General features: G+C 38.1%; 2 protein-coding genes and 3 long non-coding RNA genes across 5 annotated transcripts; 2 read left to right on the forward strand and 3 right to left on the reverse strand.

The window, feature by feature from the left end:
* The first annotated feature begins 147 nt into the window (after nucleotides 1–147).
* Nucleotides 148–5,409, forward strand: LOC106925337 (galectin-8-like). Its single transcript, XM_014999627.2, has 9 exons — nucleotides 148–434; nucleotides 1,269–1,357; nucleotides 1,999–2,206; nucleotides 2,944–3,066; nucleotides 3,147–3,200; nucleotides 3,274–3,297; nucleotides 3,960–4,048; nucleotides 4,120–4,285; nucleotides 4,354–5,409. Exons 1-9 carry the CDS (start codon nucleotides 396–398, stop codon nucleotides 4,501–4,503), a joined length of 942 nt encoding a protein of 313 aa, XP_014855113.2. The 5' UTR covers nucleotides 148–395; the 3' UTR covers nucleotides 4,504–5,409.
* Nucleotides 5,337–7,849, reverse strand: LOC106925338 (uncharacterized). Its single transcript, XR_001419820.2, has 3 exons — nucleotides 7,612–7,849; nucleotides 6,637–7,232; nucleotides 5,337–6,395 (listed from the first exon to the last, which is right to left on the reverse strand). It is a non-coding gene; the product is annotated as an uncharacterized LOC106925338 (long non-coding RNA).
* A 2,496-nt stretch (nucleotides 7,850–10,345) lies between these two features.
* Nucleotides 10,346–18,525, reverse strand: klf11a (Kruppel like factor 11a). Its single transcript, XM_014999628.2, has 4 exons — nucleotides 18,238–18,525; nucleotides 15,452–15,679; nucleotides 12,113–12,857; nucleotides 10,346–11,511 (listed from the first exon to the last, which is right to left on the reverse strand). The coding sequence occupies exons 1-4, from the start codon at nucleotides 18,268–18,270 to the stop codon at nucleotides 11,213–11,215; spliced, it is 1,305 nt and encodes a 434-aa protein (XP_014855114.2). The 5' UTR covers nucleotides 18,271–18,525; the 3' UTR covers nucleotides 10,346–11,212.
* On the forward strand, nucleotides 15,604–27,117 carry LOC148153143 (uncharacterized). Its single transcript, XR_015761753.1, has 2 exons — nucleotides 15,604–15,696; nucleotides 26,476–27,117. It is a non-coding gene; the product is annotated as an uncharacterized LOC148153143 (long non-coding RNA).
* On the reverse strand, nucleotides 22,838–27,880 carry LOC148153144 (uncharacterized). Its single transcript, XR_015761752.1, has 3 exons — nucleotides 27,685–27,880; nucleotides 27,377–27,513; nucleotides 22,838–22,974 (listed from the first exon to the last, which is right to left on the reverse strand). It is a non-coding gene; the product is annotated as an uncharacterized LOC148153144 (long non-coding RNA).
* Between the last annotated feature and the right edge of the window lie 86 nt (nucleotides 27,881–27,966).

Raw genomic sequence — 27,966 nt, forward strand, 5'->3', positions numbered from 1 at the left:
AAGCTTATTAATTCAAAGTATAATCAGCTAAAGGGAGCATGTAGATATTAAAAAGGATTGACTTTTTGGTTGACTTGGTAAAATTGTCTTTTTTTTTTTTTTTTTTTCCTACATTTGCATTGATCCTAGATGTCGTGTTGGTAGCTCCTGGGTTTAATACTAGAGAACAGTGATTTTAAAAAGAGTTCTTAAATCAATTTTAATAAAAATGTTTTTATTTAAGACATTAAGTTAAATTTATGCCTTTTCTGTAAAAACGTTTAGTTCATATAGATAATGTAGTTTATGACTGACTCGAACGCACCGCCGCTCCTTTATCACGTGATCTGTTACGTCACACTAGGAAGTAAACAAAGAGCCGAACGTTTCTAATTAACCGCTTGACCTGCGTCAGAATGTCGATTTCTAACCCAAGACAAGTGTTTTCAAACCCGGTAAGATATTTTATTAACACATGTCTACCTTTTATATCAGATCTAAGCTTTACTTTTGAACTTTAATCCATTTTTATTTGTTTTATTTCTTAAATATGTGCTAGCATGTTAGCTTAGCTGCCCATCTGTCACATCGGACCAGAACTTTTTAAGCACGTTTGAAATGTTTAGTTTAATTTTTAATGGTTCTGTTTTAATCCAAGTAGGCGGATAAAGTGAAATAAATTAGTTAGTTTTGGTACTGTAAGAGTTGAAGGATGATGACGTCAGTTAAAATAATAAACTTCTATAAGGAGGAAAATATACAAATTACGAAAGGAAGTCTTGAAGTTTTCATAATTTCCAAAATCTTAAAGTGATACAGAACATCTCAAAACAAGAGTATGGAAATACCTAAGTATTTAAAATCTTCATTCCTCTTCTCATTGTCTAAATAACGTGACTTTCTTCGGTTTTGATGTAAAATTTTAAAAAATTCATCCATTTAAAGTTAAGTGTATGTTTAGAAGCTGAAAAATGTGGCAGAGCTTCCCTCATTCAGGAATGTTACTGCATGTTTGGTATTCTGAGCTGAAAGTCTTGTTTGTCCTGTGAGGTCATAAAACATAAAACAGCTTTCCCTTCCCAATATGGCCGACCTGCTGTCATGTGAATCTGGTGGCTGTGGCTTCCGGCTGTTTCTGTGTGCAGCTCATTGTGTTTTCAGCTGAAAGTATTGAAAAAATAAGTCAAAACAAAACAACTTTTATATCTGGAAGTTGCTGATATTTAATCAGAAAGCGGAAACTTTTTGCTGATTCTGACGTGTCCAGATATTTCTGTCTCTGTCCACAGTCGATCCCATTCGCTGGCACCATTCTTGGTGGTTTACTGCCCGAGGAGATGGTTCTGATCCAGGGTTCGGTACCATCTGGTGCTGACAGGTGACAAATACGTTTCTGTTTATTTAAATTTACTCTGATTCAGGTTGCTCTATAATCTAACATGGCATTTAACAGGAGCTAAAAAGCACTAACTTATATTATGTACAGATTTATGTTTGTATCTTCTCCTCTCATGTTTTATATTGTTCTTGTATGTCATTTGTTTTAAAGTTATGAGAAAAAGAACAGTCTTCAACCCCTTCAAAATAAGAGCATGAATATAAATGTCTTGGAAGAATTCTCAACAGTCTAACCAAAACCTCAACATAGATGTCAAAATTTATTCAACTGAAAGTTCACGAAACAGCTAAGTTAATTATTGGTTTAGGATTTATCTGTAATAATTAATTTAGGGGAAGCTAAGTGCGGTAAGCGTTTTCAAAGTTAGCAGAAATGCTAAATGCTATTAGCAGATTAGCGGACGTATAACCACCACAGCATCTGAACAATCAATTTCTGAAATACAAACGCCAACGAGGGAAATTTACATTGTTAATATCAGCCCAGTTGTAGTTATTGGATCGATCCCGATATGTTAAAAATTACTGTCATCGTCCGATACTGAGATTAAAATTTAAATATTGTGCATTTCAGAATGAAAATGTTATTTTTTAGCTCGTTTTCTCTGCGGCTTCTCTCAGGTTCCAGGTGGATTTTACGTGCGGCAGCAGCGTAAAGCCGCGGGCTGACGTGGCATTTCACTTCAACCCCAGACTGAAGAAGAAGCGCATCGTCTGCAACACGCTGGAGAAGGAGCGCTGGGGCAGCGAGGAGATCCTGTATCAGATGCCTTTAAAAGTCGGAGGTGCATTTGAACTCATCATCCTGGTCCTGAAGGACAAGTACAAGGTGGGAGACACTGCTGTCCTCACAGCTGTTTTATTATCCAGAAGTTAGCTAATATGTTACATCAAGTAGAGTGGAAATGTCAAAATATAATAAAAAATAAAAAAAAACTTTTTAATATTTTCTAACGCCTCATCTGGCTGTTAAATCCTGAGCAGTCGGGTTCAACCATGTTGGTGGAGCAGCTACCAGGTTAGCTCTGCTGGATGAAGCCACAGCAGTTTTTGGGGTTGTTGCTTTTCCTTTTTAGAAAAAAGTTGGTATATTTGCTGCTAGTTTTTATACAAAACATTTCTAGATTTGTCTGAAGTGAACTTTAGAAAAATAAAAACTTGCTAAATTTGTTGCTAGTTGCTTTTTTTCATTAAAAACTTGCTACGGTTGTCGCTAGTGGCTATTTAAGAGTCACCAGATTTATCACTAATCGATTTTTTTTTTTGATAAGTCCATTGATTTGTCGCTAATGGCTTTTTTGATTAATAAGTCGCTAGATGAGTTTGAAAAGTCGCTAAGTTAGCATCAGTGTTGTCTCCCTTTTTTTCTGCTAAATAAAACTTCAGACTGAATTAATTCTATGTTTTTATCAACACTGGACATTCAAGCATTGCCGTTAGTTCTGGGGTACCACAAGGCTTGTTGCTCGGTCCAGTTCTCTTTGAATTAAAGTTATTAAAATAAATGGGATAAGTTTGTTTTAATCAGAAGATAAAAACCAGAAGTGATGGTTGTTTGTCATTAAGGTTGCGGTAAACGGAGCACACGTGTTGGAGTACAAGCACCGCGTGGACCTGAACCGGGTCGACACCATCCTCATCTCAGGGACAGTCTCGGTTCAGGCTGTGGCTGTTCTTCCTCCTGCTTCTGTAAGTTGATTTGAACGACGGGACGTCCAACCAGCCATCCAACAAACCAACCAGCCATCCAACATGTCTGTCTGTTTCAGAGTCCCGCCTCTCCTGCTTCCAGTCTGACCAGCCAGAGTAGCTCAGACTCTGAGGTAAACAGCTTGGAAACGTTTTTCCACTTCCTGTTGTTTCAGATTTTAAGTTTTTCATTTCTCCCTTTTCCAGGCGATTCTCTCGTTCAGAGATCTGGTGAGTTTTTCTGCTTCACATGAAATTTAAACTTTTGTGAATTCCTGTTCAAAAATCTGTATCTGGTTTCTACCTGGACCTTCTCCATCCCTTTAGTTGTCTTCGACCTGCCTGAATGAAAATCAAACCTGGATCTGAATAAATTAGAAAATTAGAAAAAGTAAATTTATTTCACAAAGTAATATGTTCCCATTTAGTTCTCATTAGTTTACAAATAAAACATGCAAACCCAAAATTCAGCTTTCAGGTTTCATCAGAGGTGTGACTTGTTGAAAACTTTATTTTTCATAAAAGGTCATGAGAACAATTTGAAAAGTTACTAAATATAGTGAAAGGTTTTTTTTTTAAAGTTTCCATCAATGCTTCCCCATTTAACTTAATTTCCATTTGGGATAAATAAAGTATTTTTTTGAATTTGTTGTTGTTCAGCAGGTAAATGAAACATTTCACTGTCTATAAATTTCTCCTGCAAAAAAATTTCATACTTTTAAATTGTTAAATTAACTTAAATCATTTTAATAAAAGATAATTTATAGATTTTATTAAATAATTTAAATAACCTGAGATGATTAAGTTCTTAATTGTATAATTTAATGGTTTTAATTAAATTATAATTGAAACTAATTTAGTCATATTAAGGAGATTATTTTTGTTGATCTCAGAAAGTTCCCTTCAGAGGACGGCTGGAGAAGGGGTTAAAGGTCGGACGCAGCATCATCATCAAAGGACAGACGAGTCCGAATGCAAACAGGTAAAACACACCTGATGGTGTCACTGACTCCGCCCCCCCCGCTGTAGTTTGATCCATGTGTGATGTTCCAGTCTCGGCGTTAACCTGCGCGACGCCAGCGGCCGTGACGTCGTCCTCCACCTGAACCCCCGCCTGGCCAAACGAGTCTTCGTCAGGAACTCGTTCCTGTCCGAGTGTTGGGGCGCCGAGGAGTTGGACCTGGAGGCCTTCCCCTTCGCGGCGGGGGAGTACTTCGAGGTGAGCGTCCCTGTTGACCGTCTGGGTCCGGTCCGGCCCGGTTCTGAGCGCCTCTGTTCGCCCTGCAGATGATCGTCCGGTGCGACGCGCGGCACTTCAGGGTCGCCGTCAACGGATGCCATCAGTTCGACTACAAGCACCGAGTCCAGGACCTGAGCGCCGTCGGCCAGCTGGAGGTGGTGGGCGACGTGACGCTCATGGACGTCCGGATGACCTGAGAAACACTAAACACTCACCGTACAGCTGGGGTGTCCAAACTGGCTCAGGTGTTTACCACGGCACAGACAGAAGAAAAGGAGCAAAAAACTCAGAAACATTCTGGAAACAAAACTGGGAAATTTCTAGAAAGCCATGGAAATTTTCAGACTTTCAAAAGTCGAAGAATTTATCAGTAAAAAACTAAAAAATTTAGCATTTAACCTCAAAAATTTTCTAGAAAAAACATGGAAATTTGAGTTTTCAAAGTAAAAAAATGTGACTTTTTAAACAGAAATTTCCACGTTTTTCTTTCAGACTCAAAATTCAAACTTAGTTTTTTAGTGGAAATTCATTACTCCTTTTATTTTATTTTCAATGGCCAGGTTCATAGGCGTTTCTATTTTTAATTAGGATAAAATTATCACAGTATTCTGTAGCCAATATTTTATTTGTTAAAATAAAAATATTGGCTGCAAAAAACCTGTTTGGATACATAATAATCCCTTTCCAGCATCAAATCTGGCTGTTTCTGTGTAAGTCAAGTATTACATGCTTAGTTTATTGAGGAGGTGAAATAAGTTATTTTTGGCTTCCAGGTATTCTTGTTTCGATGAGACGTTTGGACACCCCGGCCTTGAAGCATGTCTGACGCCTCTGATATTCTATCATTAACATTAATTAATTACTGCAGTGATTTCTGGATCAATGTGACGGATTCAAGGCTAAGAGTGAAATAATCCTAATGCTTGATTATAACATTGAATGTTGTATTATTACTGGCCTCTTAAAGAGGAAGATGACTGTTTTTTGCACTCAAGGATGTAAAGATGTAAAGAGAAGAAAAGATGGCTGATTCATGTAGATTGATTTTGTTTTTAATGTTATGCCTGATGGAAAAATAATCTGATAAAATTAATCCAACATGCTGTGCTAAGAATTTACTTTAACCTTAATGACTTTTTTTTTGCACCATAACACGTTGGCTCCCTTGCAGTGTGACGTCACGCCCCCATCGTCCTGCTGGAGGGCAAAAACATCCGCTAGCCGACGATGACTAGCATTGGTTTTAGCTGTTGAGTTGTAAATATCACACGCGAAATGTTAAATGTGCGCCTGATATCTAAAAGATAAAGTGTGCTTTGCTACTAATTCACACTAAAGCTACTGTTAACATTTAGTTTTAATGTTAAGGTAGAGAAAAGTTATGCTAGTTTGACAACTACAGCATGTAGACGTGATTGAGTTCGGTGTTTCGGTTGAGTTGAAACACTGGATCAGTAGAACATTAAATTAGCTAATCTGCCACAGTGATCAATAGCAAAATAAACATCAAACCTGAAGACATAAAACATGTTCTGTTTATGTAGAAAATGTTTTTCTGACGTTGCCGGTTGCTATGGCAACGAGACTGCTTGTAACGTGGCAGTGATTAAAAAGGTTTAAATATTTCATTGTTCTTCCCTTTGCTGCGGTGCACAGCACTAAACACCTACATCTCATCTAATGGTTAACGGAAATGTTCTAGCGGCCATGGCAGCAGCGTTGTGCGCATGCGTGACATTTCCTCATGTAAACAAGGTGTAAAGGGTAACGTGACATGGATATTTGAGACCATTTAAAATTAAGGTCTTAGCTAGGCTATAAATACAGAACCTTAACTCAGCAGTCCAAACTGCCAACACTTATGAAAACTAAATGTAAAAACAAAAAAAAAAGAAAGAAAGTTAGGCTGGGCCTCTTAAAGAGGAAGATGACTTTTTTTTTGCACTCAATGTTGTAAAGATCCTTGAGCAGGTGGGGAGGACAGTCCAGTCCTCCACTGCTTCATCTTTGAACTGTGTCCAATCTGAGGATGTCATCTGAGTAGCTTTATGGCACCATCCAACCAGCCTCATAGCAAAGACTTCTCAACCTGCAGAGACAGAAACGGGACAGGAGGTCTCACTCTGCTGAGAATCCAGGATCCCAGAGGAAACTGCAGGCGTGTTCAGGCAGGCGTCTGTGTCGCTCTGCTGCCGGTCCATCAGAACCACACGCTCTGATGGGTTCCTGCAGCAGCGCTCAGCCCCCATCACTGGCTGAGGTCCGTACCCCTGCGCGGATCATCACCACACACCGGAACCGGGCCAGAACCAACCCGGTCCTGTCCGTACCTTAGAGAAGCTCCAGCAGCAGCCGATCCGCCACCAACTCGGTGTAGCGCTTCATCCCCGTCAGCTTCACTGGCAGAGCGTCAGTCAGGAACTCCTGGACAGAACCAGAACCACCAGCAGAACCAGAGAGGAACCAGCAACAGCTCTACTAAACATTTTAAACAGTCCTCAACTCTAATTTTGGAAATTAAAAGTTCACTGAATTTATGACAGAAATTTCTAAATTGGGAAGCAAGGTCACAAGAAAAAAAGCGAAGGAAAGATTCAAAAAAGGAATAAAAGATTCATAGAATGAGGGATGCAGAAAGAACAAGAGAAGAAGGAATAAAGGACAGAATGAAAGAAGAACATAAGGAAAGGAGAGAAGACGAGGACAGAACACAAAATACAGGATAGGAAAGATTTAAGGAAGAAAAGATGGAAGTAGGAAAGAACAGGGACAGAAATTAAAGGAAGGAAGGACATAAGGAAGACTGTTACCTTCCAATGAGTCCATTTTTTCAGATCTTTGGACAGATTCATCTGGACACGTGATGTAAACAGGTCAGAGGTCAGGTGATGACGTATACAGGAGTCTCCTTCAACAAAGGTTCCTCCTTTGTTAGAAACAATAATTTTAAAATTACATTTTACACAATGACCTCAGTACTCCAGAAAAAAATCCATTTTAATGTGAAAATTTGTCTTATGAATAAAATATTATCAATGTTTGTCTCTTTTAAACATTCAGTCCCAAAATCATTTTTCCACTTTAGTGGCCAGAAAAAGATTTCAAGCGAGTAAAGCTGTTAAAGATCTAAACTCATCTTCAATGGCTTTGGTGTTTACAGCATAAACACCAAATTTCAGAGTCACGGTCAGAAATTAGCCGTTTTTTATTACTAAATACCAAGTTAGCCCCGATCAGCTTGTTGGAGGTGATTAAACAAATATTTCTTTTGAATATCCCCCTAAAAGGCTGGTTTTAACTCTTACCCTGGTCTTCTTGTACATCATTGCGTCGATTTCAATCCTACTAGTCTGTTGTTTCTGAACGAAGAGAAACAAAAACTGCATCGTCACTGCTTCGGTTTCACATAAACATAATAAGATAAAAATATTTAAAAAGTTTAAACTGGAGAAGACTAAAGTTAAAAGGTCCAGAGAGCTAAGCTAAGCGCTGCGGTCCCATCACGGCTGTTTCTTTCCTTGTTTTAACTGACGTTCCTTTTCCTCCAATCGAAATCTTTGAGCTACAACTAGCCAATAGGAGCTCGGCGCTGTCTGTCGCTTTGAGAGAGCAAAGCCAATGAGAAACGAGAACACGTCCAACCGGATGTCACCGTTACAAGGTTTTAAACTGTAAGAGTTAAAATAAATAAGTTTTATTGGTAGAAATACAAATTATGCTTGAAATATTATAAATAATATTGTTTTAAAACTTATTTCTTTTATATTTAGGAGGTTGAGGTGATAGATTTGAGATATTTCATTATTAAAACAGATCTGTTAATTAGGATATAGAATATTTTATGCCCCCTTTTAAAAAAAACTGTTAATTTATCTTTTCATACTTTCGCCCCATCAATAATAATATTGTTCATCTTAGGAAATGGGATTTTATCTAGTTTCTGTAAATTTCTAACATAAATTAATAAATTAACTATTAAATAAATGTCCAATGGACTAAATGCCGTTATCCATACCGTTCACATGAATACAGATGCCCTTTTATGTAAAATATTATTCAATGTAGGAACTGCTAAAACTTTATTTCAAAACTTAACTATTTGTCACAGCAATATGTAAAAGAAATTATGCATATTTTTTGTCTCGTCTTTAAGGAATCTTCATGTTGAATCTCCTAATTCAGAGATAAACTCCTAGGATTTTCCCGTTTTATTGAGAACATAGAAATCAAAATGGTCACACAACTCTCAGGAGATGAAGGGAACCAGGATGGAGGGAACCAGGATGGACTCGGATGTAGTTTTGAAGTTCATCTTGGTCTGAAAGCAGCTGTTCATCAACAAGTATCATGGCAATAGCAAAATAATGCAAGCACAAATTCTCAACATTTCACACTGGAAGTGGACGACATTTTAAATATCCAAATAAACAGAAACTACAAATAAAATAAAAATTATCCTTAAAAAAAGGTTTGAGATGAAAACACGAAAAACAATAAATCATGCAAACGAAATTGAGACTAGACGGGACGCTAGTCGACATTTCAGGAACAGAAACCATGAAATGTTTGGAGAAAACAAGAATAAAATGAGCCAGTAGGGATTAAGATGAGAGAAAGATCAAAGCCTCAGAGGAGTAATTAAAAAATGCAGCCGTTTTATGTTTTCCACAGAAGATAAACAGTAGGTTCTGGACCTTCAGAACCAGACTGGTCTGCAGATGGACTCCAGGTCAGCTTTATATGAACGACCAGCTGGCTCTATCAACAGAAACTTGTCAGGAACAATGTCCTCATTTAAAGCTGTCTGACAACATGAAGTCTGCTAGAAATCCAGAGAAATTCAAGAATAGATGAGAAACAAAGTAGTTTTACTAGACCTGCAGTTTTGCCTCCCGGCACAGGGCGTCACTGTTCTCCGTAAAACGCAACCCTGGCCAGACTCCGCGGCCTTTTTGTTTATTTTCCCTCGCTTCTTTTGGCTGCAGCTGAATGTCGGTCAGTAAGGCAAAAGGGCGGAGACACGAAGTTTCAGTTACACGCCTCCGTGCTCTCCCATTGGTCACGCCCCCTCAATGCTGGCCTCTGATTGGTCGGTGGTTGTTACCGGGTGGGGTGGGGAGAGAGCAGCGGAGGTTCTGTTGTGTAACTTCGTACGTCAGAGTCCTGCGGTCATAAACGGGACGCTGTTTATATAACGCAGCTCAGAAAGGTAAATTAATTTCATATGTTTCAGTTGAACTCTTTGTGTTTTTTGTACTTGTTAATCTACCAGAAGACAAAATAAATAACCTAAAAACACAAGACAAGCTACAGAAATCCAAATATGTCAAACAGACAAGAAAAAAAAAAATCTTATTTCAACATATAAAGTTAGAATTTTGCCTTTTATTTATATGTGTTCTTGTGTGTTAGTAATTAAAATATATTTGCTGTTTGGACAAGTAAAATAGGTGATGATAAGTGAGTTCTCAGGGGTTGTTGAGTATTTGTGGATGTTAATCATTTATGGTCCAAAACAACCTCCATTACTTTATTTTTTCCTATTAGAAATGCTGGAAAAATCATTACAAATTGCCCATATCATCCTCAAAAGGACGGTAGTTACTTAAATGTATTTGAAAATATTCCTTTAAGAGCTTAATTGCACCATACTTTTACTTGATTAGTATTATAAAGTAATTTCTACCTGTGAGTATGTACTGGTTTAATGAGCTTTATGTTGGAAATTTTTGATTTCAAAGTGTTTCTTCTGCTTGAATTTTTAATATATTAATTATTTGTATTAATCTTTTCATTCCAGTCTTCAAAATACTAGAATTTGTATATGACTATATTTCTATTGGTCTAATGACATTTCTAAATATTAAATCATGTTATCAGTACTTTAGTCACATTTTTATCAGCAATTTCTTGAATGGTTGTTTTTTACTTTTATTTTTAATTTTTTATTATTATGACAACATAACTATGTCGGCATAGTTATGTTCTTAATCTTCCCAACTTATAGAAAAGCAACACAAATACAAAACAATCAAGAAGTTCATTGTAAAGTTTTATTATAAAAGCTATATTGTTCACTGTTGTCAACAAACAAATGTATGGAAATGGGATTACTCTGATATAAACTGTTATTATTAAGAATAACATTTAATAACATGAGGTATTCTTACTGGCTACACTATGGGCCAAATCAAGATATTAAAAACAGCACTTTTTCCTCAACAAAGAATGTTAAATAATAATAATAATAATAATGAATAAAGCAAATATAGGTAGTATCACAGTGATGAATACTGTCCACTGACATTTTTTAAAAAATATCAATAAATGGAGACTGGAATACATGTAACATTCATATAGATATCAGTATATTTACAATATTTACAGTCAAACAAACAGAAGTCGGCTAGTAACAGAAGCACAATACAGAAGCTTTGGCAAACAATAAACCTTGTGCATACGTTCTGCTAAATGTGACATATACACATGAAGTAAACATCATACATGGAGAGAGTATAAAAACAAGTAAGATTTTTATTTTTAAAAATCCAGTGCAAAGTCAGGTTTTTGTTGGTTCTGTTTGTGGATGAGTAGCAGCCTTCATGTCCTCCTCCTTCCTTTTTGCAGTGAGTTTTGTGGTTGTGGTTGTAAAATGTCCTGAGTAAAGCGGAAAAGCTGTGAGTCCGGGTTTATGGCAGCACGGATATTTTAAAACGTGGTGCGTTTGTGAAGCAGTTCCTCCTGTCTGATTGTAGCGCTTCTTCCATCGCGACGAGGACGGACATGTTTACAGGAAGTTCTTGATCTGAGTTCACCAGGATTTGCGGACCCTGTTCTGATGTCTTGTAAACGTAGCCGGGGACTGAATCCTAAGCCTTGGAGTCCTGAGTTGCCCCCGCCAGTCTTTCAGTTGGCGGTGGAGACGAGCACGCCGAGGGGAAGTGTGGGGCCCTTGTTTTGGCCCTTGGGCGCGACGGCTCCTTTCGCCAGGTCCCTGGTTTCCGGGGGCCACGAAGACGCCCTTTTGGTGGTCATGTGCCGCCGGGCATGTTTGGTCAAATGGTCGCTGCGCATGAAGCGCCGGTCGCACACGGTGCAGACGAACTTCTTCTCGCCCGTGTGCGTCCGGCGGTGGCGGGAAAGCTCGTCGGAGCGGGCGAACCGCTTGTCGCAGCCTTCCCAGTGACAGCTGAACGGCTTCTCGCCTGCAGAGAGCGAGAACGGGTCGGTTAGAGAAACAGAAACACAGAACGCTCTCCGACTCAACGCCGGACTCACACTTAGGGCTGCACAGATGACAATGTTTTTCTGTCTAACGATTATTACAGTAAAAGATTATTCTATCAATTTATTTTGACAATAAATCAATTACTCTAATGATTAATCTGATGATTCATTGATAATTCTTATTGATATTTATGCTTTTCTAATATTGTATAAAATATTCGATTAAACGATCAACTACTAAATTAGTTGACGATTATTTCAACCATCAATTAATCATGATTGACTGTTTCTGCACTATTCAATAAAATAGGTATATCCTTATTTTAAGTTGTTTATTTACATTTTAAACGTATTTCTAATGTTGTATAAAACAAGTGATTAAATGATTAACCGATTACTTTTTGATGAATTTTTATTCTTGTATTTTTATGATGTACAGCCTATTGAATTGCCTTGTTGTTGAAATGTACTATACAAATAAACTTGTTTCATTGATTACTAAATGAATTAATGACTATTTCAAGAAGTGATTAATTATGATTATTTGTTTCAGCATGCATCGGCTCCACTAACTCGTACCTGTGTGTGTGCGCAGGTGAGCCTTGAGGTGTGAACTCTTGAAGTAGGTCTTCTTGCAGCCGGGGAAGGTGCAGACGTAGTTCCGTCTGCGGGAGAAGTCGGCCTGCGAGGCGCCGCTGCTCGTTCCTGACGGCATGTAAACGGGGGCGGGGGCCAGGGGGAGGAGCTTGGTGTTGCCCAGGGTCATTACAGTCTGGGGACCCTGTGTTGTCTGTGACATCGGCCCCTGCGGCACCACGAACATGACTGCCCCCTGCGGCACGGTGGAGCCCACCAGCAGGGGCTGGGTGAAGGTAGGCGGAGGGGACTGGGGTCCGGCTTGGGTCTGGACCTGGACCGGAGCCTGGACAAACGCCGAAATCATTCCCGTCTGGCCGCCGACCGGAAAAACCTGGCAGAGAACCGGAGAGGAGGGAACCGCAGAGGAAGACGGAGGGGGTGTGGCGTTCTTCTCCACGGGAGGCAGCTCCGGCGGTGTGGGTGTGTCCGTCTGCGGGGAGGAGGGCGGCGGCACAGGGAGGCTGTCAGCGGTGTGGCGGATGACGCTGGTGGCCATCGCCTTGCCTGGCAGAACCATGCAGGGTGGCTCGATGTGAGGGGGCGGCGTGGGGATCTCAGGGGAGGCGCAGGGCTGCAGGGGGCGGAGCATTAGCTGTCTGGAGGCGGGGCTGGGGGCGGAGCTTGTGGTGAGGACAGTCGTAGTCGATGCCTCGGCAAAGCTCGGACTGTGAGGCGGAGTCATACACTGAAAAACAAGAAAAGCTTTTCAGTCCTCCATTTCTGCTTTCTGATTGGTTGCTTTCCTAGTTGTGCTGGAAACTGATCAATGATCATGATTTAAGTGTTTCACATCAGTCAATAGACCCTTTGCACATGACGTCACACAACCTCCGTTTTGGCTCGAAGCTGTGTATCCTTAGTTCCGGTGTACATAGTAAGTAACGATAAAGTTGTCTATTTCATATATATATATATATCATATATCATATATATATATATATATATATATATATATATATATATATATATATATATATATATATATATATCTGACAGCATACATTGATCAGACAGAACACCGGAGCATGGAGTTTACACAGTCTCTAAAACATTTGCCTAAAATAAGATTTGAAGATAGATCACGATTTGCAAACCAATTTTCTCTGACAACAAAATCTAAATTAGACAAAGGCTAGAAATTCTTCACCGAACAATACCTGTTTTACTATGAAGGTAGGTATTTTTGTTTTGCGTAACCGTTAGCTTAGCATTAGTGAATTTTGTTAGCTAGCTAACTACGTGACATAACTGTTCCTTAACCAGAACTTTTTACTGTTTTTGAACTATGACGTTTTAGGCTCTAATCTTGATCAGATTCTTAAATTATAGACTGGAGTTGCCACTCATCCCATAAAATAGGGGTTTGTTTGTTGTAAGCAGAGATGTCCGGTGCCGCCGCTGCTTTGTAATGCCTTCATCTAATCGGACCACTTTTTCGGTAACGAATAATCTAACGAGTTTGTATTTCAAATCCAGTAATCAGATTAAAGTTATTTATCCAAATCACTGCGCATTAATATTTTTCTTTTGTATTTATTTTTATTCCTTCTGTGCGTCTTTGGGAGACTCTGTGACAGCAGCGACAGAAACATGAACAGTGCATGGAGATGCGCATTTTGTTGCTGGAAAAACAGAAATGTCGTCAAGCCCAACTGCTATTTGTGGCTTTTGTCTTTTTTTTTCTAAACTCATAAAAACCGGTCGCGTTTTTTGGGGGACTTGTGTTTGAACGTGAAGTTGCTCATTTGAGCTTGGAAATGAGCAGAGATACATAATCAGCCCCAGAATATTTAAAATACTATTCTAAACAACGTTGTTGGAAGGTGTCCTTTATTTTCCATTAATACAGAAAATGAACCTCTAAACGTTACATCACTGACAGGCGGCGGTGTAAATGTTTCCTAAATGTGGCTAAAGCTGCTGCTAGCTGGTCATGATCGGAGGCTGGTTCCTTTGAATACAGTTGGAGAATGGTGAATTGACAATGACTAATAACGGTTATCTAACACGTAAACACTGTTTTATAAAATACAGAAAGTGAACCTCTAAACGTTACAGCGCTGACAGAGTATATTTTTTCCTAAATGTGGCTAAAGCTGCTGCTAGGTGGTTTACTCTCCGATCGGAGGCTGTTTATTTTATACACAGTTAGAAAATGGTGAATTTACAATGATTAATAACAGCTATCTAACACTTAAATGCTGTTATTATTAAACTTACCTTTTATTATATCCTTAAGATTATGAGAATGCGGGAATTTTTCAGCTTGGTTCCCAAGGCAAAATCACACCGGAAGTAAAGATACCCAGGTTTGAGTTATGGCGGCCATTGTCTGACGTCACTGTGAAAAGGGTCTATATTGGTAATTATTAGTGTTTTTGCTTTAAATATCTGAAATACAGCTGATCTGGTGGTGTGACGTTTCCTGATTTATACACGTTTTTATTTTTAACCAGTTATGAGGAATGGGGGGGAACTTGAAACTGCTTCTGTGCCAGTTACTCAGCATGTTGTTGCTAGGCAACCGAAGAGTGAGTGAGCTAGTTGATTCCACCCGTCTTGCTTAGCTAGCTAGCTGTGAGCTAAAGCTGTGGATCGAAGTTCAGTGAATATTCTGTACATCAGGGTTGTCCAAGGTGCGGCCTGGGGCCGTTTATGGCCCTTGGATTCATTTTGTGTGGATTTTGACACAAATTTGGCCATCCAACACTTTTTGTAAATTTATTTATGAGGAGATTTTCTGCTGCAAGTTTAAATCTTCTTAAACTGAAATTTAGTACAACACAAAAATTTTTCTTTATTTGATTTATTTTTTTATTATTAAGTCGTGCCACTAATATCCAGGAAGTTTTTACTCAAAACATTTGAGTAAAAAACAATTCCGTTATCTGAACATTACATGTGGGTAAATACAGTGGAGATTGTGGAAGAAAATTCTTACATTTGTTGCTGTGAGTAAACTTTAAAACATTTCATAGATTTAAAAAATGGGAAATAATAAGCCCAAAAAGGTAAATAGCAAAATATTTAAGCAAACACAAAATATTAAGTGTTTTTTATTGTTGTGCAGATAAAAGAGGGAATTCACAACAATATTTTTGTGTTTTTAATTGAAAGTTTGCCCCCTGAAAACTTTCAGCTTGGGGATTTTGGCCCTCAGTGCAAAACATTTGGACACCACTGAATATTCTATCAGATGTATTATCTATTGATATAAATTACATAGATTACATAGATTACATATTGTTATTGATTTATAACTTTAGGCTGACTTCCTACCAGTGAAGACAGGGCGATCAGGTCCTTGGGAGCGTCGCCGCCCTCCGGGTGCAGCTGGATGGAGTCGCAGGAGTCAGAGGTGGGCGTCAGTGGGCGGGGCTTAGGAGGCCGCTGGCACCAGAAGCTCATGCTGACGAGCGCCTCGGCGGCCTCCAGGTCGTGGTACTCGACGCACGGCCTCTGCTCCATGGCTGCCAGCGCCGCCGTGTGGCTGTTCACCAGATCCACCTGAAGAACATCAGCAGGTCAGATTAATCCTGAGAGCAACTACTTTGCTCTGAAACATTTATTTTAAGTCTTTTTTAAAATCTGCCAGCTCTTACTATATTCATTGGAAAAACTTAAGACACAATGTACAAGCTTTCATAAAAACACATTCATCCCTTTTTGCGAAACTAATTTCTTCATATTGTAGCGCCCCCTATTGTTGGAAAATAAAAAAAATTATTTGCGTGATTAAAATGGAATAAATCAGTGAGATGAAGTGGACATTTGGGATGGATGGATGGATGGTCAAGTGGATGGATGGGTGATGGAAGGATAGATGGATGATGGATGGTTGGATGGATGGACAAATGATGGATGGTCGAGTGGATGGATGGGTGATGGATGGATGATGGATGGATGGGTGATGGAAGGATAGATGGATGGATGGGTGATGGATGGATGATGGATGGATGGTCAAGTGGATGGATGGGTGATGGAAGGATAGATGGGTGATGGATGGTTGGATGGACGGATGGATGGACGGATGGATGGTTGGATGGATGGACAAATGATGGATGGATGGATGGATGGATAGATGGTTGGTCGAGTGGATGGATGGGTGATGGATGGATGGATGATGGATAGATGGTCGAGTGGATGGATGGGTGATGGATGGATAGATGGATGATGGATGGACAAATGTTGGATGATGGACAAATGGTTGGACTCTTAGAGAATAGTAAAGGTTTTTCTAGACCATCAAACTTCAACATAAAACATTTTACTTTCAAGGTTTTGCTTTTCTCTAATGTTCCAGATTCAACTGCCTCCATGTTTTGTATTTTAAAATCTTGAAGAGCCTCCATTTTACCGTCATGTTATTATAAGAAAACTGAATTTATTCGAACAGATTCGGAGTTCATTTGGTGGAAAATGCTTCATTCTAAGTGGTTTAGATTAGAAGTGAAAACAAAGAAAATGTCGATCAGGCTGATTACGTCTCAGTGAGCAAACAAGGCAATCATTCCTGCATGTCCTGAACGCACCAGCCGACTGTTTGCCTCTTCCTCTGGGAACGAGGGCGCACCACCACCCATCTAATTACCAATGATATCATAGTTTCCCCAAATCCTCCTGAGCCCAAACCGCCTCAGATTCTAAATAAACCAGAACCAGAGGCTGGGGTGTAGCAAAAACACATAAATAATCGACGAATTAACTGCGAGGCTGAGCTTGGGAGGCGACTCAGGGACAAAGGGCTTCGGGGTATTTGGCCGAGTTGGAGCAAAGCTCAGCTGCACATGCAGGAAGGGTGGAGGAGAGCGAGCAAGGGGCGAGAGACCATCATAAAACACAGAGAGAGAGAGAGTCCCCTTCTTTCTCTTGCTGTGTTTCACAAAAGCTAAAGGGGACCCTCCCTGCACCCAGAATAGATGACGGAAGCGGTTACGCCCCCCAAAACAGGCCACGCCCCCTCCACTGACTCACCCACAGAGAGAGGGAGAGAGAGGGATAACAACAGGAAGTCAAACAAAACAAAGTCAATTTGCAACAAACATGCCAACACTCCCATTTCCCAGCTTCACACGAATGCACCGCTTGATTATAAACAGGTTCATGCACACACTAAAGTTCCTTCATGCAGATATCGGCTCCTGATCGTCGTGTTTTGTCGACTATTGCTGTGTCTTGGTTTTTTTCCCCTCCCATACGCGCCCATTTCTGCCGAGTCTTTGTTTTCAGGGGCAGCTTTCAAACATACTGACCCCTGGATGTGATTCCCTGATCAAATCCAGACTTTCAGACAATATCTGACCAAAACAAAGACCATGTCTGATCAAATTAAAGCAACAATGCTGCATAATATAAAACTAATGCCTGAACATATTCATTATAAGCATTTTTGAGAACCTTAAAATAATCTTATTGCACTTTTCACAAAGACTCACACATACATTTTCTTGATTTTCCAGATATTAAGGCATGCATAAATTCCTCAGTTTTATTTTTATTTTACATTATCCACTACTTAAACTTAAAGAAAAAGCACAAATTAATACAGTCACGAATTATCAAAACCAATCTGGTTGAGGTGGATGAATTTATTTCAACAATAAAACCACATGAAAATGTAATTTCTGATCATTTTTCATGAAAAAAACAAACGCTGTGATCGACACAATAGGCGGTCGATTGTTTTTCCTGGAGGTGATTCAGCTGAGAAACAAAAGAAACCATCAACCAGACAAACTTTCTGGTGCAGCGATGGATGCATTGCAGGGATGCAACTGTTGTTAGAGAGAAGGGAAGAGATCGCGCGCGCACACAGGCACGTGCGATCCTGCATCCGCACACAAACACACATGCGCGCGCATATGGGGGTTCATCGGGTTCACTGTGACCTCAGATAAACCGGCTGGCAGGCTGAAACACCACCGGATCAGAGTCGGTACCGAATCTGCCGCGGGTTTTATTAGACCAGAGAGATAACCGGACAACTTTAATCCTTAAAAATAAATAAAAATTATGACAATAACAATAAAAACAGACAGGGGAGGACGAAACCGGCCGGGACTCACCTGGCAGGGGCTCCCTAACGAGGAGCTCCGCATGAGGAGAGCGAAAAGGAGCAGAGGAGTACTGGAGGTTCGGAGCGCTGTGGTTCTGCCTGCAGACCGAGCTTCACTTCAGCTGTGAGGAGCCAAAAAAAAAAACAACAAAAAAAAAAAAAAACACAGAAACGAAATTCAGAGCAAGTCTGGCGGGTGGTAACACGCAGCCAATCACAGTTAAAGGTGTAGCGGGCGGCGGCCAATCACCGGCGAGGCGGTTCATGATCAATACGTGGCCGCCAGATGATTGGTCTGAGGCGGGGTGCGTGGCCGCCGGGGGGCGTGGTTAGGGAGTCAGCGGTGTCAGAGTAAACCCGGTGAACCCGGCAGCGCGTGCGATGTGGGGGAAAGGTTGGGGAGGAAGGGGAGACGTGAGCCAGGCGAGCCCGCGAAAACCAGCGGGAGCGCGCGCGGCAGGCTGCACTGAGACACAATGACTGCCACAAAAACAGCGAAGATATCGACAAAAATTCTAACCTGAAAATGATGAAAACAGGCTCACACTCGGGTTTAACGACACAAAGGCTCTCTCACACACGGTTTGGGTTCCTGTTTCTGCGTTATTACTTTGTTGGAAAGGCGGAAACGCATCGAACCTCAACAATAACAAAAGATTATCATGTAAAAACACTTGGGTTCCAACTTTGTGTGTTCAATGAACAACACATTCAGAAATTCCACCACAATTATTAAAGTAAATACAATATTTTAGTTTCAAACAAACTAGTAATCAATTAGTCTTTTGTTTGTTTCTAGAGAAAGAGTGTAAGTATCTGGAAGAAATACATAGCATGCTATGTTACATTTGTTGTGGGAATTTGGATATTCTGACATTTTAGTAAAAAGATATCAACTGGAACACCTCACATAAGTCAAACCTCCTACTTTAAAATTCTGACAATTTGTCAAACTCCAGCTTTAAGTTCCAATATGGCCGTTCCTTGCAACAACAATCGTAAGCTGTGATGAAAACATGTTTATTTTACAAGAAATACTTGTGAAAGGGGGTTTATAATGAATGTCAACTAGATAGCAAGGCCAGGAAAAACTTTTAATTAAATTAAATTTAGTGAGGGAGAGGGAAGTATGTCAGTTATGCTAGCTTGACTTTGACAACCGTAAGATTTAGATGTGCTGTGTAATTTGGTGTGTTTGGTTTCAGTAACAAAAAGACGACCTAAACGCCAACTGTCTGATATGACAGAGGAGGCGTTTAAATTAGCTAATCAACCACAGCGATCACTTATTAATAATCTCAAACATCAAGAAAACATCAAACTAACAGATTGAATGTTCTGTTGTTTATGTGGAAGATGTTTTAAAGTTTTTTGGTGATGAATCCTGATACATTGTTGCTGACAGTTGCTATGGCAATGAGTATGTTTGGCATTACTGGCTATGGATGGCAAGTAAAAGAATCATCTTTTTGCCCTCCATTCTGTGCATGCTATACTTCAAAATCCACATAAAAAAAAATCGTAGACGGAAATATGACTCGTGCTTCTCTGGAGTCCCAAAGCCTTTTCATATGGATTTCCATTTATTTTTGTGAACTTTTCATGAATTTCTTTAGATGGGGGATGATGTGATTTTTTTAAGATAAGATAAGATATTCCTTTATTAATCCCGCAGTGGGGAACTTTACATTGTTACAGCAGTATAAAAAGCAAAACCAATATGAAAAACTATATATACACAGTAAAATCAAGTGATTTTTGCCTACTTCATGTTGTCATGAAGTAAAAGTAATTTTTTATTTATTTTCTTGAACACAGCCTTGCAAAAAATGTCATTTATCACACAGTTTAAGATGTGATATGACTTGTTTAATGAAGCTTGTTTTCCTCCATGTGAATATTTTTTGATTGACACGGCTGTGAAAATGTGTGTTTAGGAAGAGATGGGCGTGTCACATAAACATGCGACTGGACGGCAAAAAAAAACACTTGAGTGACAGCAGTTCAAAGCATTTTCTTTTTCGTTCCCTGAAGGAGTCAGAAACTGAAGCTGCAGACAAAACAACACGCGGGGGCATCCAGCCTGTGTTTACATGCAGGACTTGGGAATTCAGCTGCTGGGAACGGCAGTCCGCGAGTTAACTGATGATTTATTTTAGATGCTTGCAGGGATGTTGAGTTTTTTCAATCGTCTGCACGTTAAAATACAGGGAAAATTAGTATTTAAGGTGAGACAAAAGGGAGGTGAGATTCTGCAGCTCTGGAGGCCATCAGCATGTTCCTCATTGTCTTTTTCCTGCACCGTTTTCCTGTCTGTGGCTCGCCCCCTCCCCACCAGGCCAATGAACCCAGGGACTCCAGAGCAGCGAGGTTGTAAACAGCCTCTCCAGTGAAGAATTTCAGGGCGGGGCTAAAAGGCAGCCTCCCCCCCACTCTCCACCATTTTTCTCCCCCTTTTCCTCACCCAGGCTCGTGCACACGCTGGCCCTGCACCGGCTCCTTTGTTGAAGCTGCATGTTAACCCTTTAAAGTGCAACGTGGTGAGAGTGGGTGTCTCAATGCATTTGCATTACAAATGACCACAAGTCTACATAAAAAAAACTAAACAATTTTGCTATTGTGCTGTCTCTACTAAATAAGTTAAATTAAGGTTGTTTTCACAACTGATGGGTTTTGATTGGGACCAAAACTGTAACATTTGTTCCATTTCCAGCTGCTGTGGGTTTTTTTCCACTGCACTAAGTCAAAACAACCAAACCCTTTGAAAAACCTGTTCCCCTCCTCGCCTGTGGGGGCGCTGCACCAAGAACCACTGAAAGAAACAACATAAAAACCTCTAATGAAGACCCTTGGCGCAACTTCTTTCTTCACAAAATGCAAACAAAAATGGAGTAGCATCATATTCTTCTTTAGCGTTAGGCTAGCATGTTTGCGTTTGTTGTATTTACCCAGAATGCCCTGTGCTGTAGTCTACTTCCTGCTTTCTCACTGATTTATTCCATTAATTTTATTTTTAATTAATGAAAACACCACAACTGCAACATTGTGTTTATTTTTCAACATTAGCAGAATATAGACAAAAATGTATGTAAGCTTGTACGGCAAACGCAGCGCATGTGTGAAACAAAAAGCTTGAAGCAGGATCTGGGTGACGTGAGTTCAATCTGGCCTCCAGGTTCACTGAGGTTGTGGAGTAAAAAAAAAAAAAAAAAAGGGGGTGAAAAAGAGGAAAACACATGAACGGTCGGTCCATAAAACCCAGTCTCCAGGCAGAAAACACTCCCAGATTTGTGCAGGAGGAAATCACAGACTGAGCTCAGCTGTTTCAGGGAGTCAGGAGGAAAAATCCTGCGGCCCGTTTTCAACCCACAAAAACTCAAAGAACTGTTTGTTAACGTGAGTTAAACAAGCGCACAAACCGCCTCTGAAGTCCAAGAAATCCTGGGGACTCAGTGTGAAAACAAGTGAACTGGGAGGAACTCTGAGGTCATTATTAAAAACAGACATGGACAAATAACAGAAAAAGATCTGAGCACCTTTTTACAAAGTTAATGCACTTTATTTTTTACCATAGCCTTCTATGGTAAAAAATAAATTGCATATTTAGGAATAAAATTATTAAAAAGTATTTGAATATCAAAGCAAATACAAAAAAATGTCCAACTTTGGATGTTTTTGCTGAAGAAAAAACTATTTTTGACAAATTTCATCTGAGACAGAAAGGCGTGTGAAAGTAAAGAAATAAAATATTTTTAAATGTCTGATAATGCTGACATGTTCATTTAGTACAGAGTTAAATCACCTTAATTCATTTTGGTTTGGTGGAAGATATAAAAAATAACTTTACAGTAAAAATGCATTCATCTTAGAAACATTCAATTATTTTATAATGGGTGAGAAATTAGTCAATTTTATTTGTTTACTTACACAATATGACATTGTTAAATAAAAAATGTATAAATAAAAAAAAATCTTTCACAGCTGTTAGATTTCAAACAACCCAGAAAAATGGAAACAAATTAAATAAACATAAAAAATGATTATAATACTTTCATTAAATCTACCATTATTGATACTGCCACAATACTGAGAGATAAAATGGAAAAATATTTAACTGTTCAATTTTTTCTAAGAATTATTGTGAAATAAACCCTTCGTTCAAAAGATGAGATTATTTGTTAGAGATATTGTTAAATTTTCCAAAAATCTTGGTAAATTTGTCATTCATTAAAAAGTCTTTGAATAATTTAATCACAAAAACATTGTTAAATGAACGATTCATAAGTCTGAAGATTTCTGGTTTAGAAAACATTTTGAAATAGACAGCTTTGCTCAAAAATCATCTAAATTTTTGTCAGATTTGCAACAATTGCTTCATAAAAGTCTGAAGATTTTTCACTTAGCAACATCGTGAAACAGACACCTCGATATAAAGTATTTTAAGATTTCTGTTACAGGAACGTCGTTGAAAGACTTTCGATTTTAGTCACGTGTTAGTAAACGAACACTATAATCAAAAATTTTTAAAAATTGTCAGAAACATCGTGAAACAAACTCTGTTCAAAAGTCTTAAGGTTTTTGTTACAGAAACGACGCTGGGCTGTTAATCAGTCTGACGCTGGTGAAATCATGGAGCAGATGAAGCTCCAGATCCGTTTCCCTTCCCTCAGGCTTTGGCTGAACATCACGACACCACTTTACATATCTTCAGGGTCAAAGGTCGATCCTCCTTCGAGATTTCCAAGAACTGGAAGTGAAGGAGCTGCATGTCTCATGTTGTTCCAGTTGGACGTTGATTTAAAAATGCGTCTCATAAAACTCTGTTTTTAACTCTTTATTTTGTTTTATCTAAACAACTAAACAAATAAACACTTTGTGTTTATGTTCAGTGCAGAGTTGGTGATTTTGCAGAAGAATCAGAAAATCTAAAACATTTATATTTTCTTTAGTTAATATATTATAAAAGTCCCAAATCTCAAACTTGTTTTATTTCTTTCTGGGAATAGCTACTGAATAATTAAAAATGTGTCACCCTTCTCTGTTTGTCTCTGTCCAGTAAGTTGACTCCTGCAGGTTCACCAACTCAAATTTAAGACTTTTTAAGACCATCAACAATTAACTTTAAGACCTGCATCGTGACCGAATTGTTCAAATGAAGATTGTATATTCATATATCTGTAAGAATAGAAATTTATGGTACTCCTGATGAGATTGACAATAGCATCATTTCAACTACAAATGTGTGCAAAACTTTGTCAATATTCTGATAATGTTTGAAAAACATAATTTCGCAGTTGCGTTGTTTCCATTAAATGAGAGACAATTAAAATCACATGCGACTAAATTTGTTTACGCAATAAGTCAGACTGGTAGTAGTCCTACTACTTCCTGTCAGCTTCTTTGTCGTTTCCACCAGTAGCAACATCTGGTGGTTAGTCATGTGACTCGTGTGATATGAAAAGTGTTTGCATTGCAGTTTTGCATAATATTCTGATACGCCCCAAAAACCCCACCTCATCCTAATGCAAAACCTTTTTTAAAATTTTCTTTTGACATTGACATGTTTCCACAAACAGAAGTTTCCAATTCATGATAAACGCAGAAGAGCTAGCTAGCAAGGCTATATTACCAGCTAGTTAGCGGTTAGCATTGAGTCACAGAATTAAGATGTTTACGCTCAGCTCAAACTCTTGACTGACAATAAAATCAGTGTGAGAAAAAACCCCAAACTAGACTGAATATATGAGATCAAATATGCCACTAAATGTTGTTTTAAACATGCCAAACCCATAGGGGGCAGTGTAGCACAAAGCTAAAACCTGTCATCCAATCAGAATCCCTCAAAACAACCGTGACTTCCTGTTCAGAACTCAAAACAAGAAAGTTCATTTGTATAGATACATATATGTATTTAGGTACTTTTAAGTACCGTATTAGAATATAAATTAAAAAATAAAACATCTGGCTATGTGTGGACTATACTAACAAGAAAAACAATTGGTTGTTAGTAATGGTCCAGCAGCTTTTGCCCGAACATATTAAATAAAATGTAATAAATAAACCATAATGGTTCCCAAAGAACATCTGACAGAACAGCATCCAGTTATAAAATCAAACAAAGTAACTGAAACTCACAGATTAATTATAAAAACATCTATGTTACATGTTCAAAGTTACACATGAAACCGTTTCATGCAACTTGATTTGTATAAAATGTGTGTTGGAATATAATTTGATACCACAGTTACAGACGGCAACAGGACAGGCGGGCAGGTGTTTCTGGTTGCTACGGTAACCACCAACCGTCAGGAGAAACAGCAAATAAAAGTCAGTAGCAGAAAAACTTGACTAAAAAAAATAAATGAGTTTTGATGAAAGAACCCTTTTAGATGTATTAATCTTGATTTTATATAAGCATTTTTAAGAACAAATGTCAGCATCTCAAACATATAAACTTTAATCTGTTAATGTCCAAAGAGCGGCCTGGGGGCCATTTTGTGGCCCTCAAATGCAATTCAAGACTGATACAGACTTCTTTATAAAACAAAACCTTAATAAACAGGTTATTTTTCATCAGGGTAAAATTATTTTTTTACAATGGAAAATGTTATGTAAAACACAAAGTATTTTACAACCAAACTAACAATAAGTGAGACAACGTTTTTACTAACTTTTCCTGGAAAGCCAACTTTGCTGCACCCAAATCAGCTTTTATTTAATTTATTAAATTCGGCTAAATGTAGCAAACATTTTGAAAGAAAGTGACCCGAATCCTGTTGTTATAAAAGCCTAAAACAATTTGTAAGCGTGACGAATCCTTTTTAGGTTTTGGTTCTGCAATGAATAACATCCCTTTCCTGCTGAAAAATGAAATATTTTATTTGCTCAATTTTAGTTTTATTTGGTACTTTTGACTCTACAATTTTGGCCTAAATGACCAAATTTACTCTGGGAGGAACTTCAGAGACTAAAAGTTAAATTTAAATTTGAAGTTCAGTTTCTGAAATTATTTTCAAATTATGATGTTTAAACTAGAATAGTTTTTGGTTTCGAGTGTTTTAGTTGAATTAAATGAAAATTCCCGATTTAAATTCTAATATTTAGAATTGACTTTTCATTCAGTTTTTAAATTTGATACTTTATTAAGTAATTCATTTACTGAGGTAAATAAACTGCCATAAATTTCAGATAAAATGCTGGAAATGTTTTGTTAATTTTAGAATTTGGTTCCTGAGTTCAGTTTAATCTTGGATACAAAATTATTTTAGATTTAGTTTCAGTTCGTTTCAAACTTTTGAATGAAGAGATTTTTAGTTTCAGAATTTAATCTGTATCTTTTTAGTTTATTTTCATTATAGATTTTAATTTCAGGCTCTGTTTTCTGGTAAAACATTTTATGTGATTAATGTTACAATAATATGGAGTTAAATTTGATTTTAGTTTTGTGTCTGAATTTAATTTCTGGTTTATTTCAGGTTTATTCCTGAACTTTTAAAATACCATTAATATTTGTAAATTGAAACAGAAAAAAAAATAAACAAAAATAAGTAAAAAATCTTAAATGGAAAAAGAAAGTGTCATTTCTAATAACAGTTTGTTCTGTTATTACAATTAACTGTTTAATAATTGTTGCCAGATATTCACACATGTAGAAACAATTTGAACATTAAAATTTAAGATAAATAAAAATTTTGAATTAGAAGCTAATTCTTCTACATTCATGAATTGTTTGACAGAAATGGTGACATTTTTAAAATATTTCAGTTTTACTTCTTTAGCCTAAAAATGATTTAGATTTTTTATTTGTTTTATGAAGGAAAAAAATATTTTTATTTTAATCAATAACATTGCTTTTAATTTCAGTTTTTCCAGCTAAAATACTTTTTTCCACCCTGTTTCTTCTGCTTTATTAATTAATTACCAATAAATTGATCAGTTTGGATCATTTTCATTATAGACATTTTGACAAATTTTTAGAACTTGGGTTCAAATAAGCAACTAATTTTAGTGTCATTTATTCTAAAAAAATCAATAATTATACTTCTTTTAAATTGTACACATTGAAAATAGTTAATTTGTTTTCTAAAATGTTATTTTTTAATGTTTAAGCTGCTGTCTTATTTCTAGAAACAGAGGACGTTTTCAGAAAGCAGAAAAACAGATTCGGTTTGAGAAAAATGTAAACTATTGATGCCAATTGACTCCTAAAAGTGGTTGGTTTGTGTTTAAATGCCGAGTTATTCTGCAGCTTCGTCGTCGGAGCAGCAGAAACTGTCCTCCTCTTCGTGTCTGAGAGTCCGAAGCGACTCAGAGCCAGCAGTCGCTCCTGAATCCTCGGAAGAGAGAGCCCAGTTTGCTTTCCAGTAACTCTGCGTGGGAAACCTGGACGACTTCCAGATGGTTTATATCAGCCGCCTGACAGCAGCAGGAGGAACTTTATGCTAAATCAGGAAACTGGGATCTGGTTTTTATTTCTTAAAACAAGTTTCTGGACGCCACAGGCATGGAAAAAAGGGAGGAAACTTTTTCAGTTTCTGCTCCACAAACCTGAAGTCTTCTCTAGCGGACAGAGTAAAGTAAAATTACTTCAGTATATTTTTACTGCAAAATCAAGCAAAAGTAAAAGTAGCTTAAGAAATTATTTACGAGTAAGAAAGTATTTGATAAAAAAGTCTACTTAAATACTGAGTAACTGATCAAATTATCAATCATTTAATATTTAATATTACATAATCAGATGGATCAAAGTATGAAGTAAAGTGGGAATTTTGGTATTTTAAGAACCTAAATGACAATAATTCATATGAATAACAAAAGAAACAAAATCAGGCAAAAGAAAATGTTTCCAAATTAGTTTCTTTCAATAAAAAATTATGAAACTTTAACAGAACTGCTGGTGTGTGTCTGTCTGATGGATCTTTGGTTAAAACTTGTTTGTTTTTCATTCAGTGGGTAGAAAATCCAGAAATTTTAATCAATTAAGAGTAGAAATACTTCATAATAAAAATACTCAAGTATAAAAATAAAAAGTACAGCAAATAAAAACATACTCCTAAAAGTGATTTTTTTCCAAAAAGTTACTCAAAAATTATTTGGTAAATGTTACGATCCAACTCTGATCACTTTTGAAACTTGGGATGTTTTCCCACCTGGTAGTCCGGTCGACTCGATTCGGGACCAAAACTGCAACAGGTGTCACATTTTCAGCTGCTGCGGCTGAAACCAATCAAGCCCTCTGAGCAACCAGTTCCCCTCCTGGCCTGTAGGGGCGCTGCACCAGGAGCCACTGAAGGAAACGACACAAAAACATCTGAAGACACTGAGCGCAACTTCCTTCTTCACCAAATGGAAATAAAAACACTAGAGTCAGATTATAACAGTTGCAGGATTTTTTAAAAACCATGAGCCATTTTTCACGCTAGCTCTAGGCTAGTGGGTTTGTTTTGGTTGCATTTACCCAGAATGCCCTGCTCTGCAGTCCGCTTCCGGTGTCCGGTCTGCTTGGCATTCACACGTGAATTCGAACCGCACCAGGGTTCACTCCAACCAAACCAAAACCAAGGATTTCTTGGACAGAAAACTTTTTATTAACAAGTTTGAATAATAAACTGTTAAAGGTTTCAGTTCAGTTAAATGTTTTCTGTCAACTTCATTATCATGCAACAAAATTTTTTCCATATGTAGGTAAAATAGTTAAAAGAAACCCTGACTTTCTGCTTATATCTTTCATTTTTTTTTC

Source organism: Poecilia mexicana, unplaced genomic scaffold (assembly GCF_051168715.1).
Source record: "Poecilia mexicana isolate PSO_F unplaced genomic scaffold, ASM5116871v1 scaffold_21, whole genome shotgun sequence".
Lineage (NCBI taxonomy): Eukaryota > Metazoa > Chordata > Actinopteri > Cyprinodontiformes > Poeciliidae > Poecilia > Poecilia mexicana.

What these genes read in the sequence shown, in the direction of transcription:
- klf11a (XM_014999628.2), bottom strand. Translation starts at nt 18,270, where the DNA reads ATGCGGAGCTCCTCGTTAGGGAGCCCCTGCCAG. An exon ending in CGTTAGGGAGCCCCTGCCAG is followed by an intron (nt 15,680 to 18,237) that starts GTGAGTCCCGGC and finishes GATGTTCTTCAG; the next exon opens with GTGGATCTGGTGAACAGCCA. An exon ending in TCACCTGCGCACACACACAG is followed by an intron (nt 11,512 to 12,112) that starts GTACGAGTTAGT and finishes CGCTCTCTGCAG; the next exon opens with GCGAGAAGCCGTTCAGCTGT.
- LOC106925337 (XM_014999627.2), top strand. Translation starts at nt 396, where the DNA reads ATGTCGATTTCTAACCCAAGACAAGTGTTTTCAAACCCG. An exon ending in TCCTGAAGGACAAGTACAAG is followed by an intron (nt 2,207 to 2,943) that starts GTGGGAGACACT and finishes TTTGTCATTAAG; the next exon opens with GTTGCGGTAAACGGAGCACA. An exon ending in CTGTTCTTCCTCCTGCTTCT is followed by an intron (nt 3,067 to 3,146) that starts GTAAGTTGATTT and finishes TGTCTGTTTCAG; the next exon opens with AGTCCCGCCTCTCCTGCTTC.